We start from the raw sequence: 23,639 nt of genomic DNA, 5'->3' as shown, positions 1-23,639 counted from the left end.
TAACAAGGAAAATAGCTAATTTTTTTAATGAATTGGAGGAAACAGCTAGGAATTGCCATTCAAACAAAATTTACTGGAAAACAGAGGCTTTAAAAACATATACACACCTTACTATCTGTCTGTCATATCTTTAAAATACTTAGGAACATACAAGATGCCAAGGTACCTTGTCATAAATATTCTTAATCCTTGTAGGCTGTTAAGAAAAGGTCTTGAGGGCCAGGAGTTTGGCCTAGTGGTAGAGTGCTTGCCTAGCATGCACAAAGGCCCGGGTTCGATTCCTCGGTACCACACACATATCTCTAGCCTTGAGAAAGTCCAAGGACAGTGCTCAGGCCCTGAGCTCAAGCCCAGGACTGGAAAAAAAAAAAAAAAAGAAAAGAAAAGGTCTTGAAAACAGTATTAATCTGATCTCATTGCTGTGTAAGTTCATTGAAAATTCCTTCTTATGAATATGTAAAAAGATAGCTATAATCCCTTCCTTTTTTGTTGTTGTTGTTGGTCATGGAATTGAACTCTGGGCCTGGGCACTGTCTCAAGAATCCAACCCTGGTGTCATGCATGCTAGGCAAGCACTCTACCGTTAGGCCAACTCCCAGACCGTTCACATTATTTTCTATATAACAAGGATTTCCTGGGCAACTACTGCTTAACAGGTCCTGAGTTATACCATGGATAATGTAGAAAGCCAGGGCCTATTTTGACCTCTTCAGCTCAAGGCTACCACCCTTGAGCTCCTCAAGGCTCTACTACCCCTTGAGCAATAGCACCACTTCCAGTTTTCTAGTGGTTAATTGAGATAAGTGTCTCATGGTCTATAGTCCCCATGCTGGCTTTGGACTGAGATCCTGAGATCTCAGCCTCCTGAGTAGCTAGGATTACAGGCATGAGCCACTACACCTGACTCCCTTCTTAATATAATTTTATTAGTAGTATTAAGGTATTGTACAGAAGGGTAACTGTTTTATAAAGCTAGTTATGAGTAATTTCTGTTTGGGCAATGTCATTCCTTCCTTCACTTTTTTCTATTTTCCCCCTCCCATCCCTTCCCATAAATTGCATTTTCCACCATAGTGTCTACTGAATACCATGACTGCATCTGTTCACCCTTAGTTCTAATTTCTTAAAGAAACTGTTAGTATCCCTTAAACAGTAAATCAGGGCTGGAGGTATAGCTCAAGCAGTAGAGCACTTGCCTAGCAAGCCCAAGACCTTGAGTTCGAACTCTTACTACTGGCCACCTCAACAGCAATATAGGGAATCTTGCTTTATTTTCCCAGGGTGCATTTTATTTGGGGCTGGATAGAGCCTGGGGGAGAGGCCTTACAGGAACCCCAGCCAGCCTCAATAGCAACATAATTATATCTCTGGTGAACCTGCCCACTAGTGTTGAAGAAATAATGAAAGATCTGTAAACAAAGTAAAAATGAAACACCCAACCTCTTTCTTTCCTGGTCCCAGGGCTGTAACTGAAAGCATCAATCAGCTCATCACCCTGTGCACTCAGCAAGCACCCGGGCAGAAGGAATGTGACAATGCACTGCGAGAGCTTGAGGTGGGTCCCTGGGAAGGTTTCAGAATGGGGAGGAGTATAGATTTCTACACAGGTTCTACACGGCTGCTTTTCTCTCCTTTGCCCTTGACTTCTGTCTTGCCTGTGAGACAACCAGAGCCAATGCGCCAATGCAGTTGGGAAGGAACAGAAGAAGAATTAGATTTATTGGGATTCCCATCACTGCCCTCTTCTACCAAACTAATACTCACTTTGGTAAAGGAGCCATTAGTTCTAACAGGAAGAGTCCTGTGTATTGGATATATGCTACAAACCACCGATCTTTATCTAAAAGGTATTGGAGAGATGGTTTTGGGATCATTGAGGGAGAAATAAAGGCTGGGATGATGAGGATAGCTCTCTGTAAAAAGATTTTCCCATGTGTAGAGCCACACGGTGGGAATCTGGAATTAACACCACTGTACAGCCAAGAAGCTTGGGAGTGGGACGAGCTCCTAAGGGCACAGGTGTGGATGCTATTGATTTTACATTCACACACATGCATTTGTGATGGAAATCCGTATGTGTTCACAGAACATGTGTGGGTTATCATAAAGTCGGGGGTGCCCATATCTGTGTGAAGTGTTCCTCACCAGTACAGGTCTTGCAGGAAAGGCCTCAGCAATGATTTCAATGAATGCAGTTTGGTTACACTCAATGCTCCTTTAGTGTTCGCATCATTCACATAGAGCCATAGTTGAGCATACCCGTCCTTCCAAAGCCTGCAGTGCAGGATCACCATGGCAATAGGCCACTTGCATGGCTGAGAGTGAGAAGAGGACCAAAGCCTTCTGAGAATAGTTGGAAATACTTACAAGGGGCCGAATCTCTGCCCGGTTCTGCTCAGTTCACATTGTAAGATGTAAGGGACTTTAATGGAACTTTAATGTGCTGTGTTGACCTAGGTATATCCTGTGCTTTATCCCTATTCCTGGCTGCCCTTATTATGAGCACTTCTGCATGGTGGGCACTGAAACATTTCTGATTATCCAAGGAATGTGAAGAAGTTCTTCAATGGATGCAGTCATTTCCTATCTTTTCGTTTGTTTGCCAGTGCTGCAGCTTGAACTCGTATCCTCATGCTCACTTGGTTTGCTCTCTCAGGTGTAGTTCTCCCACTTCAGACACACATCCTAACAAGCATTTGGCTGGTTAATTTGAGATGTTGCCTTCTGGATTTTTTTTTTTTTTTTTGCCCAGGCTAGCTTTGAACACTCATCTTCCAGGTCTGCCTTCTAGAGGCTTCTGGGACCTAGTCTCCAAAGGCAAGGAGATTGAACCTGGTGCACCTCAGGCTCTTTGTCTATATAAGAGTCCCTCACAAGTGGTAATCCATGATCATCACCAGTAAAGCTAGCGAACATTGTCAGGGGTTTGGAGAAGCACTTCCTTGATGGAGGCTTAAATAAGAGTAGGCACTTTCAATTTTTCTATGTTTTCAAAATTAAGAACAAATGAACCATCCCAGTGGTTGAACCATTCTCTAGCCTTGGGGAAGTACTTTCTCCCATATCCTTCCATCAAGAATCCAGAACTGAAATCCCAAGGGTCTTTTTCAGTCTTTAGTGAGTGTATACTTGTAGTGTAAATTCCTTAGACCTATCTAGCAGTACAATTGTGTTTAGTGACCATGAATATGATACCTTGCATTAACTTCCCAATTTTACATATGTGTTTATTTACACGGCTATACACGTATCTGTACATCAATACATCTATTTGCATTATATGTACATATGTGTATATATAGTATATATATATATATAATGTATATATTATATATATGAAAAAAACTGTCTCCTGAAACTATCATACTTCTCTAAAACTTAACTAAGAATCTTATTTCTGGCAAAGCAAACCTGAGAGCCCTCCCCTAATCCATACTGGGTTGCCAATAAACTGGAAGCCATGACACCATGATCTGAGTCAATAAGCAATGTTCCCCAGCATCCTGTTACAGGACGGAAAGTGGAGAGTTACAGTTTAGGTTTACCCTTTCTCCTTCTGAGCCCCTGTCTTACTTTGTCTGCTGTTTCTTCCTTTGCAGACTGTCAAGGGGATGCTGGAAAATCCTAATGAACCTGTGAGTGACCTCTCCTACTTTGACTGCATTGAGAGTGTGATGGAAAACTCAAAGGTAAGCCTAGCCCACCTGACTGTAGGCCATGCCATAATCCAACCCATGGCCATGCTTTGCCAATAGGCCTAGACTAGAAGTAAGCATGGTGAAGTCTAGGCAACCTTTACTCATTGCTTCCCCAAGCTCAATTTGCCTGAGTCACTTGAAGGATTTGTTAAATACCAATTGCTGAGCCCTACCCTTAAGTTCTGAGTCAGTAGATCTAAGTGAAAGCTGGGATTCTGCTGTTGCTGTTGCTGCTGTTTTAGAAAGGATGTAGCTGAATAGCTCAAAATAGAACTCACTACTAAACCAGCTGGTTTTGTCCATCTAAGCAATTATGGAGAATTGATTTCCTTTCCCTAAGATGTCTATTAACAAATGAAGAGCTGTGGATCAGGTTTTACACTTGACAATGTCATAATGCCTTCAAAGGTCACATCCTTCTGTCCTATCATCTATGACCCTGGAAAGCAGGATCCATCCTCAGGAACATGATGGAGACTGTGAAGATAGAGCACAGACTGGGTAGCAGTAGATGCCCTGCCTCTGCCCATGTGACCTTCACATGACCTCGTACAGGGGATTGGATCCCTCTGAGCTATAATTGCAAAGCCCAGGAGTAAAGACTATACCAGTGATTCTCAAAATAAGACAAACTACTTAAAAATCCTAGAAAACACCTTTAATAAAGATCTCTTGAAATTTAAATTATACTACAAAGAATACATCTTTTACTTTCTGGGTAGGATTTCAACTGTAGTTCAATGACTAACTTTGTGATCTGAGAATGAATCATTCTTAGGTTGGGAAACCTTGCATAGATTCTACTTTATTGTTTGTGTCTATGTTGACCATATTTCCTTACAAGAGAGATAATATTTGGATGAAAGGTTCATACTGTCTATATTAATCCTCTTTATGGAGCCAAAATTGTGCAGTTTTTTCTTGTATCTCAATACAAATAAAGGAGAAGATGGTACATATTAAAGCAAAGTGGCTTTGAATGGTAAAGTTGTTCCCTCAGGGTCTTGAAGCAGTATGCCACAGAATACCACCAACTGTTTGTTTTGCAGGTTCTAGGCGAGTCGATGGCAGGGATTTCACAGAATGCCAAGACTGGGGACCTCCCTGCTTTTGGGGAATGTGTGGGCATTGCATCGAAGGCTCTGTGTGGGCTGACTGAAGCTGCAGCCCAGGTAAGAGGCTGGTCTCTGTACAGCCTGTATCCTGCACTGGACAGTGGGCAAGGAAGAACTCGTGTTCTTTCTCCAAGTACTGCCATAGAAACCATGGGCGAGGCTGTGGCTCCGGGGCTGATAGAGAAGCTCATTAGAACATCAGCTAGTTCTCCCATGGTCACGAGAAGCAAGGGTCAATGAAAGCCCAGCACATAGGATCAGAAACCAGCTTAGTTTTTAAAGGTCATTAATGTAGGTAAAGTTTTGTTTGTGGGGAAAAGTAAGTATTGAATAATTCAAGTTTTCTGAGGCTTCAGAAGTACAAACATGTCAGGCTAAGAGCCAAGGAAGAAAAAAAATGAAGCACCATCATTCAGAGGTGCAATGTGACATGTTCTTTCATTCTTCATCTACCCTATTTCAAATCGTGGTTGAGACCATATGGCAAAAGCTTCAAAGATGTTACCATTTACTTTGCAGGGTTTAATCACTTAATGGTTACTTGGTACTTAGAACAGTATCCCTAGTTTAGGGAACACAATTCTGTATACCCTCATCCTTCTCTTTAGATTTCAGGCTAAATGAACTAATGTTAATGTTCCTGCTTGTATGTTCATCTTCTGCTCATTATTTCCTAACACATCCAAAGGGAATCCAAAGAGACAGCCTTCTCAGAAAACTCTTGGTCCTCTTGGGGACCCAAAGCTGTCATGATTGTCATTGTTTTCTGAACCATCTCACTTTTCTTATTCAAGCACCCAGCTAAAATTCTTTCTACTATTGGAAATAATGACTAACACCGTAAGGCCATGTCCCGATGTATGATGGGAATCCCTAGGTAAGGCAGGCTCCAGAATTGGGTTGGTCCAGAAGATCCAATCCCCACTGTCAATCTGCATATACCTTTTTTCCCACTCTCTCCCATTTGCCTGTACGAGTTTGCTTCACAATAAGCCAGGTATCTTTCTGGTTATATGATGATGGCTGCCAGGAGCAATGAGGGATACATCTAACCTTGTACATGTCTCACAGAGAAAGTTCTCAAAGGCCTTCACTTAAGAACAATGGAGACTTTGTGCCCTGAGGCCTGCAACAAAGTCCTGCTGGCAAGGTCAAGCTGGCACAGACTTGTCACTCTACCTTTATTGGCCAAAAGGATATGATTACCCTGACCAACTTGCCATAAGGAACACCTGTGTGCCTGACAGCTGTGGGTACACCACAGCCCATCATCTGTCATGAATTCCTTTAGCATCACGAGGCCTGAGCTGTGATCTCCTTTTCCAGGCAGCATATTTGGTTGGCATCTCTGATCCAAACAGCCAGGCAGGCCACCAGGGCCTAGTGGATCCCATCCAGTTTGCCAGGGCTAACCAGGCGATCCAGATGGCATGCCAGAACCTAGTGGACCCCGGCAGCAGCCCATCACAGGTAATGGGGGGAGGGGTGTTAGACCTTGTGGGAAATTAATAGACAATCCTATTCTTTATGCTTACAAAGTCAGTAAATGCAAGTCTGTAGATAATGACCATGAAAAGTATTGCAAAATGTGATGCGACCAGAGATTTGCAGGTGCTTGAAGAGTTGGAATGCCAGGCTACACTGAGAATGAAGGAATCCCAGTGACTTCATTAACTGCATCAATGCAGGGACATTCCTTGAGAGCTTGTCCTGGATTTGGCATTAAAGAGTCACCATGAATGAGATCTGATCTTCTGCTTCTCCCACCCCTATGCTCTTAAGTCTTTGGGGCAAAGTTTAGAAAAATGTAGTTATCACAGAATGTGACATTTCAGAGGATGTACAAGAAAGATGTCATGGCCTCTCTGAGGAGCTTGCTGGGTGTCATACAGAGATGATGTCACTGCATTGAAGTGGGAGTCAGATCTGTAGCACAGAAAAGATCCAGAAAGACACTTTAGAACCATGTGTGAGACATTCCATGATACTTCTACTACCAGAACATGGTGGGCTACTGGTCCCTTATTAAAGCAGCATGGACTAAACCAAAGATGTAGCAATAAGGAAATGGCAGCAATCTTAGAAGAGACTGTGAACCCCAGGAACAGCATTGTTGAGTCAAGAGAAGGAACCAAGTAAAGAAGTTGATACAGGCCTCATCCAGACCGGTAGTTGTAATGGCAATAGACCTGAGAGTTCTTTCCCATCCAGAGGAAGCCAGCAGTGCCCAGCTTATTTTACCATGTTAGACTAGACCAGAATTGAGATAAAGGAAAGGAAAGGAATTTAAAAATCTCTTGAAGCCAGGCACTGGTGGCTGGGGCCTGTAATCCTAGCTATTTAGGAGGCTGAAATGGAAAGATCGTAGTTCAAAGTCAGCCCAGGCAGGAAACTCCATGAGAGTCTTGCCTCCAATAAACTACTCAAAAAAATTACAGTGGTACTGTGGCTCAAGTGGTAGAGTGCTCAACTTGAACAAAAGAAGTCTAGACACAGTGCTCAGGCCCAGAGTTCAAACCCCAGGACCAGCCCCATCCCCGCCAAAAAAAATTCTTGAACAATACTTGTTATTTGATTGTATCGTGAAATATTTTGGATTTTCAGTACAACATACAACCTAAATTAATGTCTCTTAGTTTCATCATTTACTTTAATGTGGCAACTAGAAATTATTAAATTACATATGTGTAAGGCTTTGGTGTAGAGCCAGAACTGTGGACCTTCTATTTGGGGGTCCCAAAGATTAGCTGGCCCATGCTGGGGATGCAGCTCACTCCCATCAATGCATCATTACCTCCTTGCCTTTTCTGTTTTTATTCTCTCTTGCTTTATATTCTTGCCCTCTCCTTTCTTGGAGTAACCTTGGGGATGGCAAAGCTAGATGCATGTGTTGCTGTCCAGGTTCTGGATATGAGTTAAAGAGGAACTCAGCCCCTCTGCGCTGAAATGTGCAACCTCGTTCTTTGCCTTATAGGTTCTATCAGCTGCCACAATCGTTGCCAAGCACACCTCAGCTTTGTGCAATGCCTGCCGCATCGCCTCATCCAAGACTGCCAACCCTGTGGCCAAGAGACACTTTGTCCAGTCAGCCAAGGAGGTCGCCAACAGCACAGCCAACCTAGTGAAGACCATCAAGGTAAGGTAACCGTACTGTGGGACTGACTGGCCCCTGCCGAACCTATCATGGAGCCGAAAGAACAAGGCTAAGGGCTTTGCCTTCCTAAAACCTATATCTGTGAAGTTCGGTGACCAAGGAGGAGATGTCACTAAAAGGAGATGCTCATCAAGAAAGCCCAAAAACCTTGTTCTCTACTCATACCACAAAGTGATGAGGAAAGACCTCTCTAAATTTTGAAACTAGAGCATTTGGAATAGAATTTGGGCTGAAGGGGTGAGGTTTGGGACCTCTCATGGCTTTGTACATGGGCATCCTATAGGTATATAAATTGTGTTGACCAAATTGCATTGAGTGAACCAGTGCAGGGCTTTTGCCATTGCTGCTGGGTATGTATGAATCAGGAGAGGATATGGGGGTACAAAGAAATGGGAATAGTAAAAAAATTATTTTTAGGCTCTCGTAGGATATCAATTCTGTTCATAGCTGTTTAAATATTTTAAATGGAACATCAACTTTTTAAAATAGAGCCTCATGTTCCTAAGAGTTCCTTGTTGTGTTCAAATTCATGAGCAGTGAACAGAAGCTGAGACTACCTGCAAGGAACAAGCTGAAATGACCAGACTGTGTTCTTGCTTAAGTGAATGAAAAAAGTACATTCTCTACCCAAAGCTTGGACCATGGAGGCTGGCAGTTGACTTATGGGAAAGCAGCCAGAACCTGAAATGCTGAACCACAGACATAGAGCCCAACTCCACCTCTGCCCAGCCTTCAAAGAGCCCTGTCAAGGAAGGCAAAGTTCACAAAAAGACCTGAAACACTAAAATTTCCTACACACTCCTAATGCTGGGATCCAAACCAGGGCCCTGGACATATGAAACTCCCAACCCAGCACTGATGCCTTTATCTCATTCCTAATCATGTAGGAGGGCTGTGTTGCTGTCAGGAATCCTGGAGTAACAAGTCTTCTAGTGCCTTCCAAAAGATAGGACACAACACTCCTCATTTTCCTTTTGCTACATAAAGAATATTCTCCCCTAGAGAAATCAGTCAACAGAATGAGTTTGGCAGAGGCCGAAGGAGAGAGTAGCCAGCCTAGAAGCAACTGGACACTGGTTGGTAAAAGCAGGCCAGTTATCTCAGTCAGCAGTTCCTAAGTTGTTTCAACAGAGTCTTCTGTTGACACAACAGAAGACAGTAATAACCTATGAATAAATAAATAAATTCAGTGCCCTGATGCCATCATAGAAGAGACTAAGAAAGCTTGTGTGTGTGTGTCTGCACATGCTGGACCTGGTATTAAAAGTCAGGGCCTGGGCACTGTCCCTCAGCTTTTGTACCTAAGGCTAGCTCTCCTCTACTTGAGCTACACCTCTACTTCTGTGTTTTGGGTGGTTAATGGGAGATAAGAGTCTCATGGACCTTCCCACCCAGGCTAGCTCTGTACTATGATCCTCAGATCTCAGTCTTCTGAGTAGCTAGGACTATCGGCATGATCTAGCTTGCCTTTTTCCTTTTATTTATTTTTTAATGTAATTTATTGCCAAGGTGATATACAGAGGGGTCACAGGTTACATATGTAAGGTAATGCGTACATTTCTTCTCAAACATTGTTCCCCCCTCCTTGTTTTTCTCCCACTTTCCCTTGCCTTTTTCTTTTCTTTCTTTATTGCTGTTGTTGTTATTGGAGTCATGAGGCTTGAACTCAGGCCCTGGGTGCTGTCCCTGAGCTTTTTTTTTTTTTTTCTTTAAAGCTAGTACTCTACTATTTTGAGCTTACAGCTCCACTTCTAGGCTTACATTTTTAAATGGCTATTTTGTGTATATTACTCATTCAATCCTCATTGCCTATCATTTCTACTTTTTGTAGAGAGGAAACTGAGGCACAATGATAAGTAATTCTGTCTGGGTTAAACGAGCCAGTAAGAGAGGAATGAAAATCCCTCAGAGCCCCTGTTGTAAGCCTTAGCCTGCTGTTCAAGTTCTTTGAGATGGAGAGACCTATTCATTTCTCCAGCCTAGGCAGAAAAACTTTGCTATGTTTATAGAGTTCATGTGTAAGTCTGAGGGAAGTTCGAATGTCAAGGACAATATACTTGAGAAGTAGTGACCTCATTGTTGGGGGCTGCATAATGAACTTTTCTCAGTCATTTTCTGATCATTAAAAAAACAGTATGTTTAGGTGGACCTAGGGGGTGGAAAAGCTCTTTATTCCATAGTAATAGCAGGAGCCCTCTCTTTTCTTGCTGCCTCCTTAGTTTTAAAGCCTGGTCTGTCACTGTAGAAAGCATCTCTGTTAAGATCTGGGCTAGCTTTGTTTCCTGTTCTCACAGTGTCAAAGCCCCTTTGCAGTGCCCTGCAGCAAATAGCCTGAAAGATAGGCTGTGAAGTGCAGGGAACATAAAAGCCTGTCACCCGCCAGCACCCTGGGAACCATCAGCAGGACAAGAAGAACAGAAAGGAACATATTGCTCCCAACTTGACAAAATGTGCCTGGGTTTTTAGTTCCCACTGTGTGGCTGGGTTTGCAGGAATCTGTGGGCTTTGTTTGCAATCTACTCATAGAAATGAATGTTTAATTCCCTAACTACTCACCATAGCTGCCGTAGCAGCATTTTCCTCTGTGTGTTATAGTGCTTAATATTATTTTCAATCTCCTCACCATGAAGATAGACCTCGTAATAACCTTCTAGACACAAAGGAAAAGAGTAAGAGTATATGTGTGCATCCACATGCTCGAGATCTTTCCTGGTGGTGTTGTCATTCCAAAGCACAGTGTGGCAAGGATACATTTCTGCATGGGTAATACCTGCTTGTCCAGGGATGGCTTTCAATGCTGGCAAGTTAGGAGACAATCCACCTCTGACCATGACCCACCATCGCTCCCGTGTTCATCACATACACATTTGCCAGCTTGTGCTCATTATCTCTCCTTGAGTTTGATGTGGGGAATGGAATGTTATTTTAGATGTGCAGTCAAGTCAGGTTTGGGTGCCAAGTAGAAATTATGCAACCCCTAGCTTTTGTTTTTCTGAGAAGTTGAAGTTTGGCCTTGCCTCTTGCAGTGGAGCGAAGGCTCAGATTTTTGCAATTAGGCATTTCCAGTGTGTACCACAAACATCTGATCGCCCCAACGCTCTTTAATCACATTTGACTTGGCTGTAAGTATGTTTTCTTGGTCATCCTTATGTTTGGATTTGGTATAAAGTAGGATTCTTCTGAAGAAAAATGAAACAATTCTGGGGCTTCTTAGGCTTTCTGTGGCCTTCATCTGAGAGCAGTAGAAGAGAAGAGAGCCAGAGGCTTGGCGTCATGGTCTCAAGCATGCCAGAAAGTACATGGTGACCTTAGTATGGTAATAGTGTTACTTTCTATGTCCTGGTTTCATTGTATGAAAAATCAGGGGTTTGGTACTAGATGATCTTTAAGGTTCTTTCTAATTCCAAAGGCCATGAGTCTTTGATTCTTTGTGTATGCGTACAGAAATTTCTTCTCCTGGCTGTCTGTGAGACTGCTGAGAACATTCAAAGCAGCTGAATGAGGGGTAGAAAATGTCTTTGTTGTCCTAATGTGTGTGGACGTGTAGCTGAGTGAATTTCATCCTTGTGGTTGGTGTCACAGTAGCATCTGCAGGGAAGCACTTCTGACTACTACTGCCAGACTTAGGGTTGTTCAGTTTGCTTGACTGGCCCCAATATGCACACTGGCTGCAGAATTTGGGAGTGAAATAATAATCTGTGCAAACTATCCTTTCCCTATGTGAAATGCCTCCTTTGGAAGAAACTGTTATCTTTTTTTTGCAAACAAGAAAATGTGGTTGATGTTGCTTGGCATTCTGACTCATGTTTATTCTGTGTCCTGTCCTGGGTTCCCAAATGGGGCTACAACTGGATTTTAGGACCTAGGCTGAACAAAAAATAAATAAGTAAATAAATGCCTTTTGACATCCTATTGATGAAGTTAATGAAACTGAACCAGTGGAGAATTATTCTTTGGATACATAGTGATTTTATCCATCTGGTGGCTTAGTCAGATGTTTCCTTTTCTTCCAGATAGAGGGGGCTATGAAAAGCAGGAGAGAGGGGTGGGGAGCATGGAGAGGTAAGAGACTGGGAGGCTGAGCAAAATAGTGATAAGTAGAGCCAGGGCCCAAGCATTCTGGCCTTTAAAGTCCACCTGGCTGATATCTGCTTCTTTCATTTGCCTAAACTGGGGCTGCTTGAGTCAGGTTTCTGCCAGGTGGTACCTCCTGAGCCTCCCACTCATATTCTCAGATTTCTCAGGGGCCTGGTGAAACCCAACCTCCACAAGTCACTGATGTTAATCATGCAGTGCCATCAATGTGCTTAGAGAGTTTTCATCTACACCACCAGTGCCAGCAGTGTAAACTCAACCTTTAGTACAACCATTAAGTGGCAGGTAGAAAGGAGGCTATCTGTAAGCAAAAAGTAGCAAAATGGCTAAATCAGAGAAGTTGCCATATGGCCTGTACCTGTCAATGGGAGAAAGGCATAAGCCAAGGCAGTGCCATGCACCATATTAATGGAGATGGTGCATTAGTGGGATTATGAGAATCCTTCCGAAACTATTAGCAGTGTAGATGTAATTACTATCCCAAGCTGCCAAGACTTGACTGGAATGTAGTTGTTATTCAGAAATAACCTTCAAATGGACCCTGCCTGCCTCCTCTTGCCCTATTGAAAAATAGAATAATCCCATCTCAGACCTAGTTTGTTGTATGATACTGTGTTTTTAATTGTCTGAGTTGGCTTTTATATATTGCTTATACGGATTAAAAGTTTAATTGGTCATTTAATGAGTTTACATTCTTCTGCAATTGTAACTGTTTTTGCCCATGTAGTCCTTTGCTGAATGCTGTCATTGGGTCACAGACTGGTGGTTTTAACAGTCTTGTTATGGAGGAAGTGAAGTCTGGGACTGGGAACTTGGCATCCTTCTGTTAACCTGTTGTGGGGCAGTCAGGTTTAAATCACAGGCTTAGATCATGAGATTGAATTGTCTCTCATCCACCTTGTCATACATCAGCAGTATATCTGATTACCCAAAACTGTGGTTCTACCTGCTACTATTTTTTTCATCTTTAGGTCTTTTTAAAAAGTTTTTTACTAGTCCTGGGCCTTGAACTCAGGGCTTGCGCACTGTCTCTGAGCTTCTTTTGATCAAGGCTAGCACTCTACCAGTTGAGCCACAGTACCACTTCCAGATTTTTCTGTTTATGTGGTACTGAGGAATCAAACCCAGGGCTCCATGCATGCTAGGAAAGCACTCTACCACTAAGCCACATCCCCAGCCCACATCTTTAGTTCTTAATGCTTGTTTGAACCAGGGTCTTGTGCTTGTTAGGCAAACTCTCTACTACTTGAGCAAAGCTCCCTAGCCTGGTGCTTCTAGTTTAAAAAAAAATTAAAGTATAAAACTATTTTATAAAAAGCACCTCCTAGAGCTCCACAAAATGTCGCACTCCAAACATACTAGGTAACTATAGGTTGGCAAACAGAATATTATCAGCACCTAGAACCCCAAGTCCCCTGTGCTCCTCTCATCCCAGAAGCTCCTCTGCTTCCGAGAGTGACCCAACTTCTAGATTACTTTTACCTAGTCATGTACTTTGCACAAATGAAATGATACAGTAGGTACCCTTTTGGTTGGGGTAAGTGTTGCCTGTTTCTGGCCAATGGATTCCCTTATATTCCTTTCAGGATGGTGCTCATGCCAGTCTCAAGTCCATGAAGGATATGGAACATCTAGGTAAAACTTAGAGCAGTCAGGAATACCAAGGTGTGGATCTTTATCAGCTGGAAAGAAAATGGACTTAGTGTGAGTGGAAGTAGACAGAAGACCCCAAGGTTTACAGCCTCACAAGCAGAGAAGGTGATTCAAGTGGCCAAGTGACAACACAGCCTCTAGAGGGAGTGGAAAACAAGCACAGTGAAACCCAAATCTGTTTCCTGTAATAGGAATTGACTGACAACACACCAGGTGTCCTGTGAGCTGTACATCAGGTTTTTATCTCAGGATTGCTCACTGGGCCCCTCTACCTGATGGCAGAGACCTCTCCAGTCAGTTCCTGTCTTTCATGAATTCACCAAATATTTTCAGTAGTTTTCTCATTGGCCAAAGAGCTTTTCAATGTGGCTTAGCAATGGTTCATGTTTCCCAGTAGAATGTAACCTCTTGCTTTTCCTCCATTAGGCTCTAGATGGGGATTTTTCTGAAGACAACCGCAATAAGTGTCGCATTGCCACTGCACCCTTGATCGAAGCTGTAGAGAACTTGACAGCATTCGCCTCGAACCCTGAGTTTGTCAGCATTCCAGCCCAGATCAGTTCTGAGGTATGAGAGCCTTCATAGCAAAGGAAGTATTCATTTCTCTGACTAAGATTTTTGTAGGACATGGGGTGAATGTGGAAGTTCCAGGGTTCTTTATGTTAGTCCATATCTAAGAAACTGTTATAGTGGATACTGTCACAGAGCTCACTGACGATCTCTCCAGAAACAATAGCTTTGTATCTTCAGACCAGCCTCTTTACTCAGGTTTGTAACATATATCATATTCAAAACTGTTATCAAAAGAACAAAGCCGGGTGCCGGTGGCTCACACCTGTAATCCTGGCTACTCAGGAGACTGAGATCTGAGGATTGCAGTTCAGAGCCAGCCTAGGCACAAAAGTCTGTGAGATTCTTATCTCTAATTAACCACCAGAAAACTGGAAGTGGTGCTGTGACTCAATGTAGTAGAGTACTAGCCTCGAACTAAAGAGCTCAGGATAGTGTCCAGGCCCAGAGTTCAAGACCTACAACCAACCAAAAAAATCAACCACAACAACAAAAAAACCCACCAAGGATCCCACTTTCCACCATCCAGATTCTTCTTATGCTGGTTTCCTTCCAAACAGCGGAAGTTGTGACCTGACAGAGAATAGACTTTCTCAAGCCCAACATATTCATTCATGGGTGCATATCCTGACTTGACTTTTCTGTTACTTGACCTTAGGGCTCCCAGGCACAAGAACCAATTTTAGTATCTGCCAAGACCATGCTGGAAAGCTCATCATACCTCATCCGTACCGCCTGCTCTCTGGCCATCAACCCCAAAGACCCTCCCACCTGGTCTGTGCTGGCTGGACATTCCCACACTGTGTCTGACTCCATTAAGAGCCTCATCACATCAATCAGGTCAGTTTCCCATCTGCAGATTGCTCCCAGCCTGCACCTGAATAATAGAGTGAGAGGGAGGATAAACTTGTCAAGCTTTTTTCCTACTAGTGTAAGTTTGGGGTCATTACCATCTTTTTTTTGTTTGTTTGTTTTTGGTTGGTTGGTGGTAAATATTGAACTCAGGGCTGGATGCTGTTTCCGAGCTTTTTTGGCTCTACTGCTTTGAGCCACAACTCCACTTCCACTTTTAGGATGGATATTTGGAGATAAGAGTCTCCTGTCCCAGCTACCTTTGAACCGTGATACTCAGATCTCAACCTTCTGAATAGCTAGGATTACAGGCATGAGGCACTAGCACCTGACACCATTATCTTTTCTTTTTTGTGTCTTTGGGAATCACTGATAGTATTAGTTATAGTAATAGCTAACTTCAGCAAGTACGGTGTACCAGATAGTATTCCAAGCATTTTTACCTATAATGTCTTATTGAGCATTGCAATATTACAAACTATTCTGATTATTTCCATTTTACTGGTAAAAATAATTCAAGTAGAAATACAATTGAACATTCCCCAAGTTCTAGTCCCAGCTCTTCTAACCACTGTACCATATTACATATATTTAGGAGGTTAGGACAGGAACATCCCTGTTTGTTTTTCAGATATTTTCATAGTTTGATAAGACAAAAGGAATATAATGCAAGGCACGGGAACTTAAGGCATTTCTGATCAACTTGGTAGTAGTAACAGGCTGAAAAAATCCCGTAAATACATACAATATTTCTGAAGTTGATCAAAATTAATATCCCACAGTATGAAACCTATTTACTTTCTTAGTTATATCTTGTTTTGAGCCACAAATAACTTTTTTATAATGTGTTGTAAAGAACCAAATACTTTAACACCTAGTATAGTCCATGAGCTTGTGAGTGATATGCAATGTGGAAAGCATAGTATGTTTGCAATATAAATAGTACTAATTGAAATGTAAAAAATAGGATCTTATCTTTAACTCAGTGAAGACAGCATCCAAGTCCAAACAGTTTCATTCCAGCTGCTTAGCATCAGCCTAAATATATCTTTTCCACTAGAAATAAGTAAATGTATCTCAAGTGTTAATTAAGAAATGCAGGCCAGATGGAGCATAATCCTTAACCCTCAAGAGGCAGTGGTAGGATCACAGTCTAAGCCCAAGCCAAGAAAAGTTAGTAGGAGACTCTATCTGACAAACTAATTAAAAGGCCAGTGGCTCATGCCTGTAATCCTAGCTAGTCAAGCAAGAGGCTGAGATCTAAAGATCATGGTTCGAAGCCAATCCAGACAGAAAAGCCCATAAGACTTTTGTCTCCAATGAACTACGAAAAAGGTGGAAGTGAAGCCATGGCTCAAGTGAAAGAGCACTAGCTTTGAGCAGAAAAGCTCAGGGACAGCATCCAGGCCTTGAGTTCAAGCCCCAGGACTGATACACACACAAAAAGGTCAGAAGCATTGCTCAAGTGATAAAGGGCTTACTTAGCAAGCTCTAGTGGCTGAGTTCAATCCTAGGGAAACAAGAAAGAGATGCATGGGCTTCTCCAGGAAGGTATTGCCAAACAAACAACACGGGCATAATCCTTGATTAAGCTGGTCAAGTTGAAACAGGGCAGAGGGGCTGCTGGACTACCAGTGGTGGAACAGGTAGTGGGACTTGTATTTCATTTTGCACTGTTCCTTCCAGGGACAAGGCCCCTGGGCAGAGGGAATGTGACCACTCCATCGATGGCATCAACCGGTGTATCCGAGACATCGAACAGGCCTCGCTGGCAGCAGTCAGCCAGAGCCTGGCTACAAGGGACGACATCTCTGTGGAAGTAAGTGAGGGCTCTGTGACCATCTCAGATTGCTGTGGAGGTTCTGAAGAACTTCAGCATCAGGCTTTGGGGAGTGGAAACAGTGGGACAGAAAATGTTTCTAATGATAATGTTTTCTAATCAGATGGCCCTGCCTTGTGTAAGGGAAGTCTTATTATTGTATTATTATTACTATAGCCTTTAGTATAAAATATAATATGCATACCAAACATTTGCATCTAATGTGCAGCTCCATACTTGGTAATGGTTTACTATTTAAACGTTCTTCTCAGCCAGCCCTCTTGATCAAAAATGACCTGCAACCTCTGAAATCCACCATCCTATCATCATTCCTCTCAAGTCATGTCTTCTGTCTTGACTTCTTCATTGGAAAGAAATTTCCCCCTTTTAACTGCATGTGCTTCCTAGTTTTGTCAAATTGAATTTAACAAATCATCTATAATAAAATAATAAAATTGGAGTTGTAGCTCAGTGGACCCCTTTGCCTAGCATGTATAAGGCCCCTTGGTTCAGTCCTCGGCACCAAAAATAATTAGCCAGGTTCCAGTGGCTCATGCCTGTAATCCTAGCTACTAGGAGGATCAAAGACAGCTGGGGCAGGAAAGTCCATGAGACTCTTATCTGTAATTAATCACAGAAAAAGCTGTAAGTAGCACTGTAGCTTAAGTGGTAGAGTGCCAGCATTGAGCAAAAGGAGCTCCAGGACTGGCAAAAATGATTGATTGATTGATTGATTGATTGGTTGCTTGAAAATTGATGGATTTCCTTGATTTGTGATTAAACTCTTCTGATTATCTGTTTCCCTTTAGTATCCTTTGTAGTACTGGTTTAGTGTTCATGAATTCCTCTAGTTTTTGTGTTCCTGGTGGAAGGTTTTAGTTTCTCAATCAATTGCAAATGATAGCTTTACTGAGTATACAACTTTCAGTTGAACATTGTTGTTATTCGGAGCTTGAATTATCTGTCTTCCTCTCCTGTGTTTAGAGTTTGTGTTGAAAAATCTACAGTTATTCCATTCTTCTTTCCTTTGTAATAAAATTCTCTCTTTGATTTTGCTGCCTTTCAAATTAATTATATTTTTTTGCATTTTTTATTGTAATTAGTAAAAGGGTTTCATGATATTTGCCAGATACAAGGTGCATTAATTCACCCTTTCACATGTCTTGGTACCCATTTCCCTCCTCCCCCATACCCCCCATTAATTATATTTTTAACCTAGAGTTTTCAACAATGTATCTAGAAGTGTTTCTTTCCTGATCTTGTCTGCTAGGGGTTTCTGTTTGCCTCAGTGAGATGGGTAAGATTCTCTTCCTTGAGATTCGGAACATTATGGGGATTTTGTTTTTGTTCTTGGTTATGGGACTTGAACTCAGGGCTGAGTACTATCCCTGAGCTTTTTCACTCAAGGCTACCACTCTACCACTCTGAGCCACTGCTCCACTTCTGATTTTCTGGTGGTTAACTGGAGACAGAAATCTCATGGACTTTGTTGCCCAGGCTGGCTTTGAACCACAGTCCTTAGAGCTCAGCTTCCTGAGTAGCTAGGATTATAGGTGTGAGCCACCAGGCTGTCTTCTGTTATTTTGCTGAATATTCTTTTGTTGAATTGCAGTAATATTCAGACATTCTTGACTATAATCACATTGCCAGTATGAAGATAATAAGTAATTAGCTAAATTAGACCTTTTGAGTTGGGGGAAGTTTCTCTCTACCTTCTCATCTCCCTAGCTCTCTTATTTTCAAGCCTGTGTGTGAGTCTATCCTGTCTCCTGGAGTGACCTATCCCTGAAGCCCTCCAGATTGGGTGCACCTTTATCCTCTAGGAGAGTGACAGAGGCAAGACATTGTTCTTCTGTCAGGAATCACGTAGTTCCATGCTGATGTATGCGTGACTAGAATGTCCAGTGTTCAGGATCAACAGATCCTGATGTCTCATCAGTGATCATCTTCCAACAGTTCTCATGAAAAGATTGGATCCAGTTAAATGCTACTGGTTAATCATCTCCAGCCTTGATTTTTACCATGCCCTTATGCTCTGAACACGGTCTAACTATTTTGCCCTATTTCTTGGCAGGGCTGGGAAACATCCAACCCATGAATTATATAAGGAAAGGCCTTTGAAGTTGTCTGGTACCTAATGGGCCAGATTCATATTCTTGTTGGCTGCCTATGGCTGCCAACTATGGTGATAATTTTGTATGGACCATGAATAATAGTTAACAAATAATCTAAATGAGGGGGGGGAAGTCTCCCGTCTCCCTTCCTTGATTGAGCCCAGTTCTGCAGAGTAGGCATGACTAACCCATCTTAAACTTGAGAAGAAATGCCCCAAGGTAGTACCATTTTCAAATCTGCCCACACATTCCCCCAAGGACAGATCCCACCCACTCAACCCACTTCCCACTGCACAGAACTTCATCCTGTATCCAGAACTGATGTCATTTGACATCACCTTCCTCTCACCTCTTACCGTGTTCTGAGAACACGGCGACCTGGACCTTCCCTCAGACCCCAATTAGCGTTCTCCATTTGGACTCAGCTTTCTCATCTTAGAAAAACCACAGCAATTCCACATTTTCAGTAACTGTGTTGAATTATCTAAAAGTAAAAGGTATCACCACATCTCTTGTCAGGGCTGCAGGAGCCAGAAGCCTGTAGAACATATGTTTCTCTTGGTTTCTCTCGATTACTTCATCTCTCATGGAAGGAATGATGGTGGGGCGGGAGGGGTATTCATCTAAGAGAGCTGCAGCACCATTGGGTAGGGCGGGGAGTCACAGCTTGATGGAACACCCAGGCCTGCTGATGTCCACTTTGTGTGGCCTTTCTTGTCTTTCATGTAGGGCTTTTTTAAGTTAGCACAGCACTGTAAAGAAACTTGTCAGATGTACTTGACCATTCTCTCCTTATCAGGCCCTGCAAGAGCAGCTGACTTCTGTAGTCCAGGAAATTGGGCACCTTATTGACCCCATCGCCACAGCAGCTCGGGGAGAAGCAGCCCAGCTGGGACATAAGGTAATATGCACCAAGGGATTGGTGGGAGGGAAGGTGAGAGAGAGAGAGAGAGAGAGAGAGAGAGAGAGAGAGAGAGAGAGAGAGAGAGAGAGAGAGAGATTGAGAATAATGACAGAATCAATCACAAAGCCTGCAGCATCTCCCATCATCTGTTGCTCTTATTTACCCTTCCTTGAAATAAGCCAGAGACTGAAGTTGACACACCCAGCCTTAAAGTTTAATATATGTCATCCTGATTGATTGAATCCATTTAGTCATGTTTGAGGATAGAGAGTCTTTTCCTAGTTATGTTCTTGTATGTGATGAGCCAACATACATGACTGGAACCTTTTCTTTCAAAAGGCCAGAACTTTCCTGCATGGCCACAGCAGAGGAATCATTCAGCTGAGTTCCGGCGCATCTTTATGTTTTTTTGGTTTGGTTTTGTGCCAGTCCTAGAGCCTGGGTACTGAACTCTTAGCTGCTTTTGCTCAAGATCAGTACTCTACCACTTGAGCCACAGTGCCACTTCAGACTTTTTGGTGATTAATTGGGAGATTAAGAGTCACATGGACTTTGATGCCGGGGCCGGCTTTGAACCTCAGACCTTAGCCTCCTGAGTAGCTAGGCTGACAGTTATGAGCAACCAGCACACAGCTCCTTCCCACAGTTTCAAGTGGCAAACAATGCTTTGCCTGTTTGGAGTACGCATTGCAAATGCTTTGCAAAGCACTGATTTGTTGTATAGCCGTACTTCAACTGGGAGAGGTCAGAAATGGGATTTTTAACAGCCTACAGGGCTTCCAAGCATTTATTAGTGCAGCCATTATTATCTGTGTACATATAGAGAGAGGTGGGAGCCAAAATCTGCTCTGGAGGTATTGATCTTAGAAAACCGATATTCTGGGCTTTTTCATATTACAGTACAGCTTAAGGGCCTAATAAACTTCCTACTAGTTCCAAAGTAGGGGCTTTTGAGATTGAAAATGGCCAGCATATCTCCCTCTGACTCCCTCTGTCTCTCTCTGACTCTCCCCGCCCCCTCCCATCTGTCTTTTTAAGTGCGGTAAACTGTCGCATGTCTCCACAGAATTTCCTTGTAACTAGGAAAGGGCTGCTTGTTTATGGAGAAGTAGAAGGACCATCCTGGAGGCTGGGGGCACTGCCTTTGTGCCCATCATGAAGAAACTGAGTTTGGTAGAGCAGACAGATGTTATTCTAGCACTTACTTTTGGGCTACATACTGAGGGTTGCTATCTACTTCTCTGCAGATGTGTGTGTTTGTGTGGAGAGAGAGAGAGAGGGAGGCAGGGAGGGAGAGAGAGAGATACAATGTTATATTTGAATATATCATGTATTATGTAAGCCTATATTATGCATATGTTGGTACAGAAGATTAATTCCCCTGTTGGGGTGATCATATATTTGTCACAACTTACAGATCGGCCCTTGGCCCTTTGGAGAAAAAGAAATCGGCTCCTCACCTTCAAAGAGAATGTTCAGGACAGAGGCAGTTTATAGTCATTCAGCATGGATCGAGCACCAATTCCCAAAATTGTTTTCACCACCCATGTTGCAGTTGTTCAAGCAAAGCCTATAGCAGGTTCTTGTCACCTGGGAGAGAGAGGCAGTCCAAACTCTCAGAAATCTAGAAGCAAGATATGAGCAGAAGGGCTAGGAAAGTGGCTTAGTGGTAGAGTGCTTGCCTAGCATGCATGAAGCCATGAGTTTGATTCCTCAGTATCATATACACAGAAAAAAGCCAGAAGTATTGCTGTGGCTCAAGTAGTAAAGTGCTAGCCCTGAGCAAAAGAAGCCCAGGGACAGAGTCCAGGCCCTGAGTTCAAGCCCTAGAATTGTCAAAATGAAAGAAAGATAGAAAGAAAGACACGGGGCCAGGAGTTTGGCCTAGTGGTTAAAGTGCTTGCTTAGCATACATGAAGACCCGGGTTCGATTCCTTGGTACCACATGTAGAAAAAAGCTGGAAGTGGTGCTGAGGCTCAAGTGGTAGAGCTCTAGCCTTGAGAAAGTACAAGGACAGTGCTCAGGCCCTGAGCTCAAGCACAGGACTGGCAAAAAAAAAAGAGAGAGAGAGAGAGAAAGACAGACATGAGCAGAGCCAGGTTCCCTCTAAGGATTCACAGAAGTCTTTTCTGGCTTCTGGTGACTTTGGACACATGCTTTGACTGTCACATCTAGCCCATGCTTCCATGAAAACCGTGTCGCCTACTTTTTTTTTTCTTTTCTGGTCATTTGGCTTTAACTCAGGACTTGGGCAGTATCCTTGAGCTTTTTTCACTCATGGCTAATGCTCTAACACTTTGAGCCACAATGCCACTTCCAGTTTTCTGTAGGTTAATTGAAGATAAGTGTTTCATGGACTTTCCTGCTCAGGCTGACTAAGCCATGATCCTTGGACCTCAGCCTCCTGAATAGCTAGGATCGTTGGTGTGAGCAGCTCAGAGTATATTTCTTTTTGAACAGCGTCACCACTTCCCCTTCTCCTGTTCTTCCATGGAGGTCACACCTAGGAAATCATTATGGTCTGGTCTCCTGATCTTAATTTAAATATATTTGTGTTTGGGCCAAGGATGTAGTTTAGTGGTAGAGTGTTAGCCTTGCATGTACCAAGGCCTTGAATTCAATTCCCAACACAGACAAAAGGAAAAAGAAAAATCTGTGAATACCTATTTTCTAAGTAATATCACTTTCACAGATTCCAGGGATCTGGATGTAAGCAGCCTTTGATGTATTTAATCTATATGTGTATGCCTCAGGCATCAAATATACAAAATGCTGTGGTACTTTTATTTAACTGCCAACCTTAAGGGGCTGTTTCCAGTGTTATCATGTCTCTCAAAGACAGAATAGGTTTGAACCCTTATTATATACCCACAATATATGAAAAGTAAGCTCCTCCAAGACCTGCAATACAAAGAATAGCAACATCTAGCATTTATGGAGTGCTAATTGTATGGCAGTTATGATACACCATGTTTTATGGACATTTTTATCCAAATGCACTACATGCTGTATTCATTACCATTTTACAGATGAGGAAACTGAAGTTTGGTAATTTGCATAAATATACATTAAAATTTCTCAATTCAGAAATGGGAAGGAAGATTCAAATCATGCAATCCTGAGTCATTAGCTTTCTTTTTTTCTAGGCTAATTTTATTATTTAAAAGTATATTTCATGAGGGGCCGGGAGTTTGGCCTAGTGGTTAAAGTGCTTGCCTAGCATACATGAAGACCCGAGTTCGATTCCTCGGTACCACATACATAGAAAAAAAGCCAGAAGTGGTGCTGAGGCTCAAGTGGTAGAGCTCTAGCCTTGAGAAAGTCCAAGGACAGTACTCAGGTCCTGAGCTCAAGCCCAGGACTGGCAAAAAAAAAAAAAGTATATTTCATGAATGCTAGTATACATGGACAAGGGTTGGTATATATTAATGAAAATAAAATGTGCCAATCAACTTAGCAACCTGATTTCCCTTGGAAGAAAAGAAGTCATCTTTAGAGAGTTGGCAGTTTGTCAAATCAGGTTCAGTTCCAGTGTCTGACTCTAGATCTTGGAATAGGTTTATTAGCACTTCTTCCACATTTGAGGAAAGGATAAAGAAGTCCCTCAAGGAAGGAAAAGCCAAACAGTAGTCCTAACAATTAAGCAGATTATGGCCATCTTGCC

At 42.6% G+C, this 23,639-nt stretch overlaps 1 protein-coding gene across 1 annotated transcript in view; it reads left to right on the top strand.

The window, feature by feature from the left end:
• Positions 1 to 23,639, top strand: part of Tln2 (talin 2) — a 256,404-nt gene that overhangs the window by 180,920 nt on the left and 51,845 nt on the right. The window contains exons 32-40 of the mRNA XM_090358263.1: positions 1,462 to 1,555; positions 3,600 to 3,689; positions 4,748 to 4,870; positions 6,140 to 6,283; positions 7,788 to 7,949; positions 14,142 to 14,282; positions 14,944 to 15,125; positions 16,824 to 16,956; positions 19,870 to 19,971. Of these exons, the coding sequence (XP_090214389.1) occupies positions 1,462 to 1,555; positions 3,600 to 3,689; positions 4,748 to 4,870; positions 6,140 to 6,283; positions 7,788 to 7,949; positions 14,142 to 14,282; positions 14,944 to 15,125; positions 16,824 to 16,956; positions 19,870 to 19,971 (1,171 nt within the window). The remainder of the gene's footprint in view (positions 1 to 1,461; positions 1,556 to 3,599; positions 3,690 to 4,747; positions 4,871 to 6,139; positions 6,284 to 7,787; positions 7,950 to 14,141; positions 14,283 to 14,943; positions 15,126 to 16,823; positions 16,957 to 19,869; positions 19,972 to 23,639) is intronic.

This window comes from Megascapheus bottae, chromosome 25 (genome assembly GCF_031878675.1).
Source record: "Megascapheus bottae isolate mThoBot1 chromosome 25, mThoBot2.hap1, whole genome shotgun sequence".
Classification (NCBI taxonomy): Eukaryota; Metazoa; Chordata; class Mammalia; order Rodentia; family Geomyidae; genus Megascapheus; species Megascapheus bottae.
Note: the sequence above shows the minus strand (reverse complement) of the source record. Positions and strands in the feature narration are given on the sequence as shown.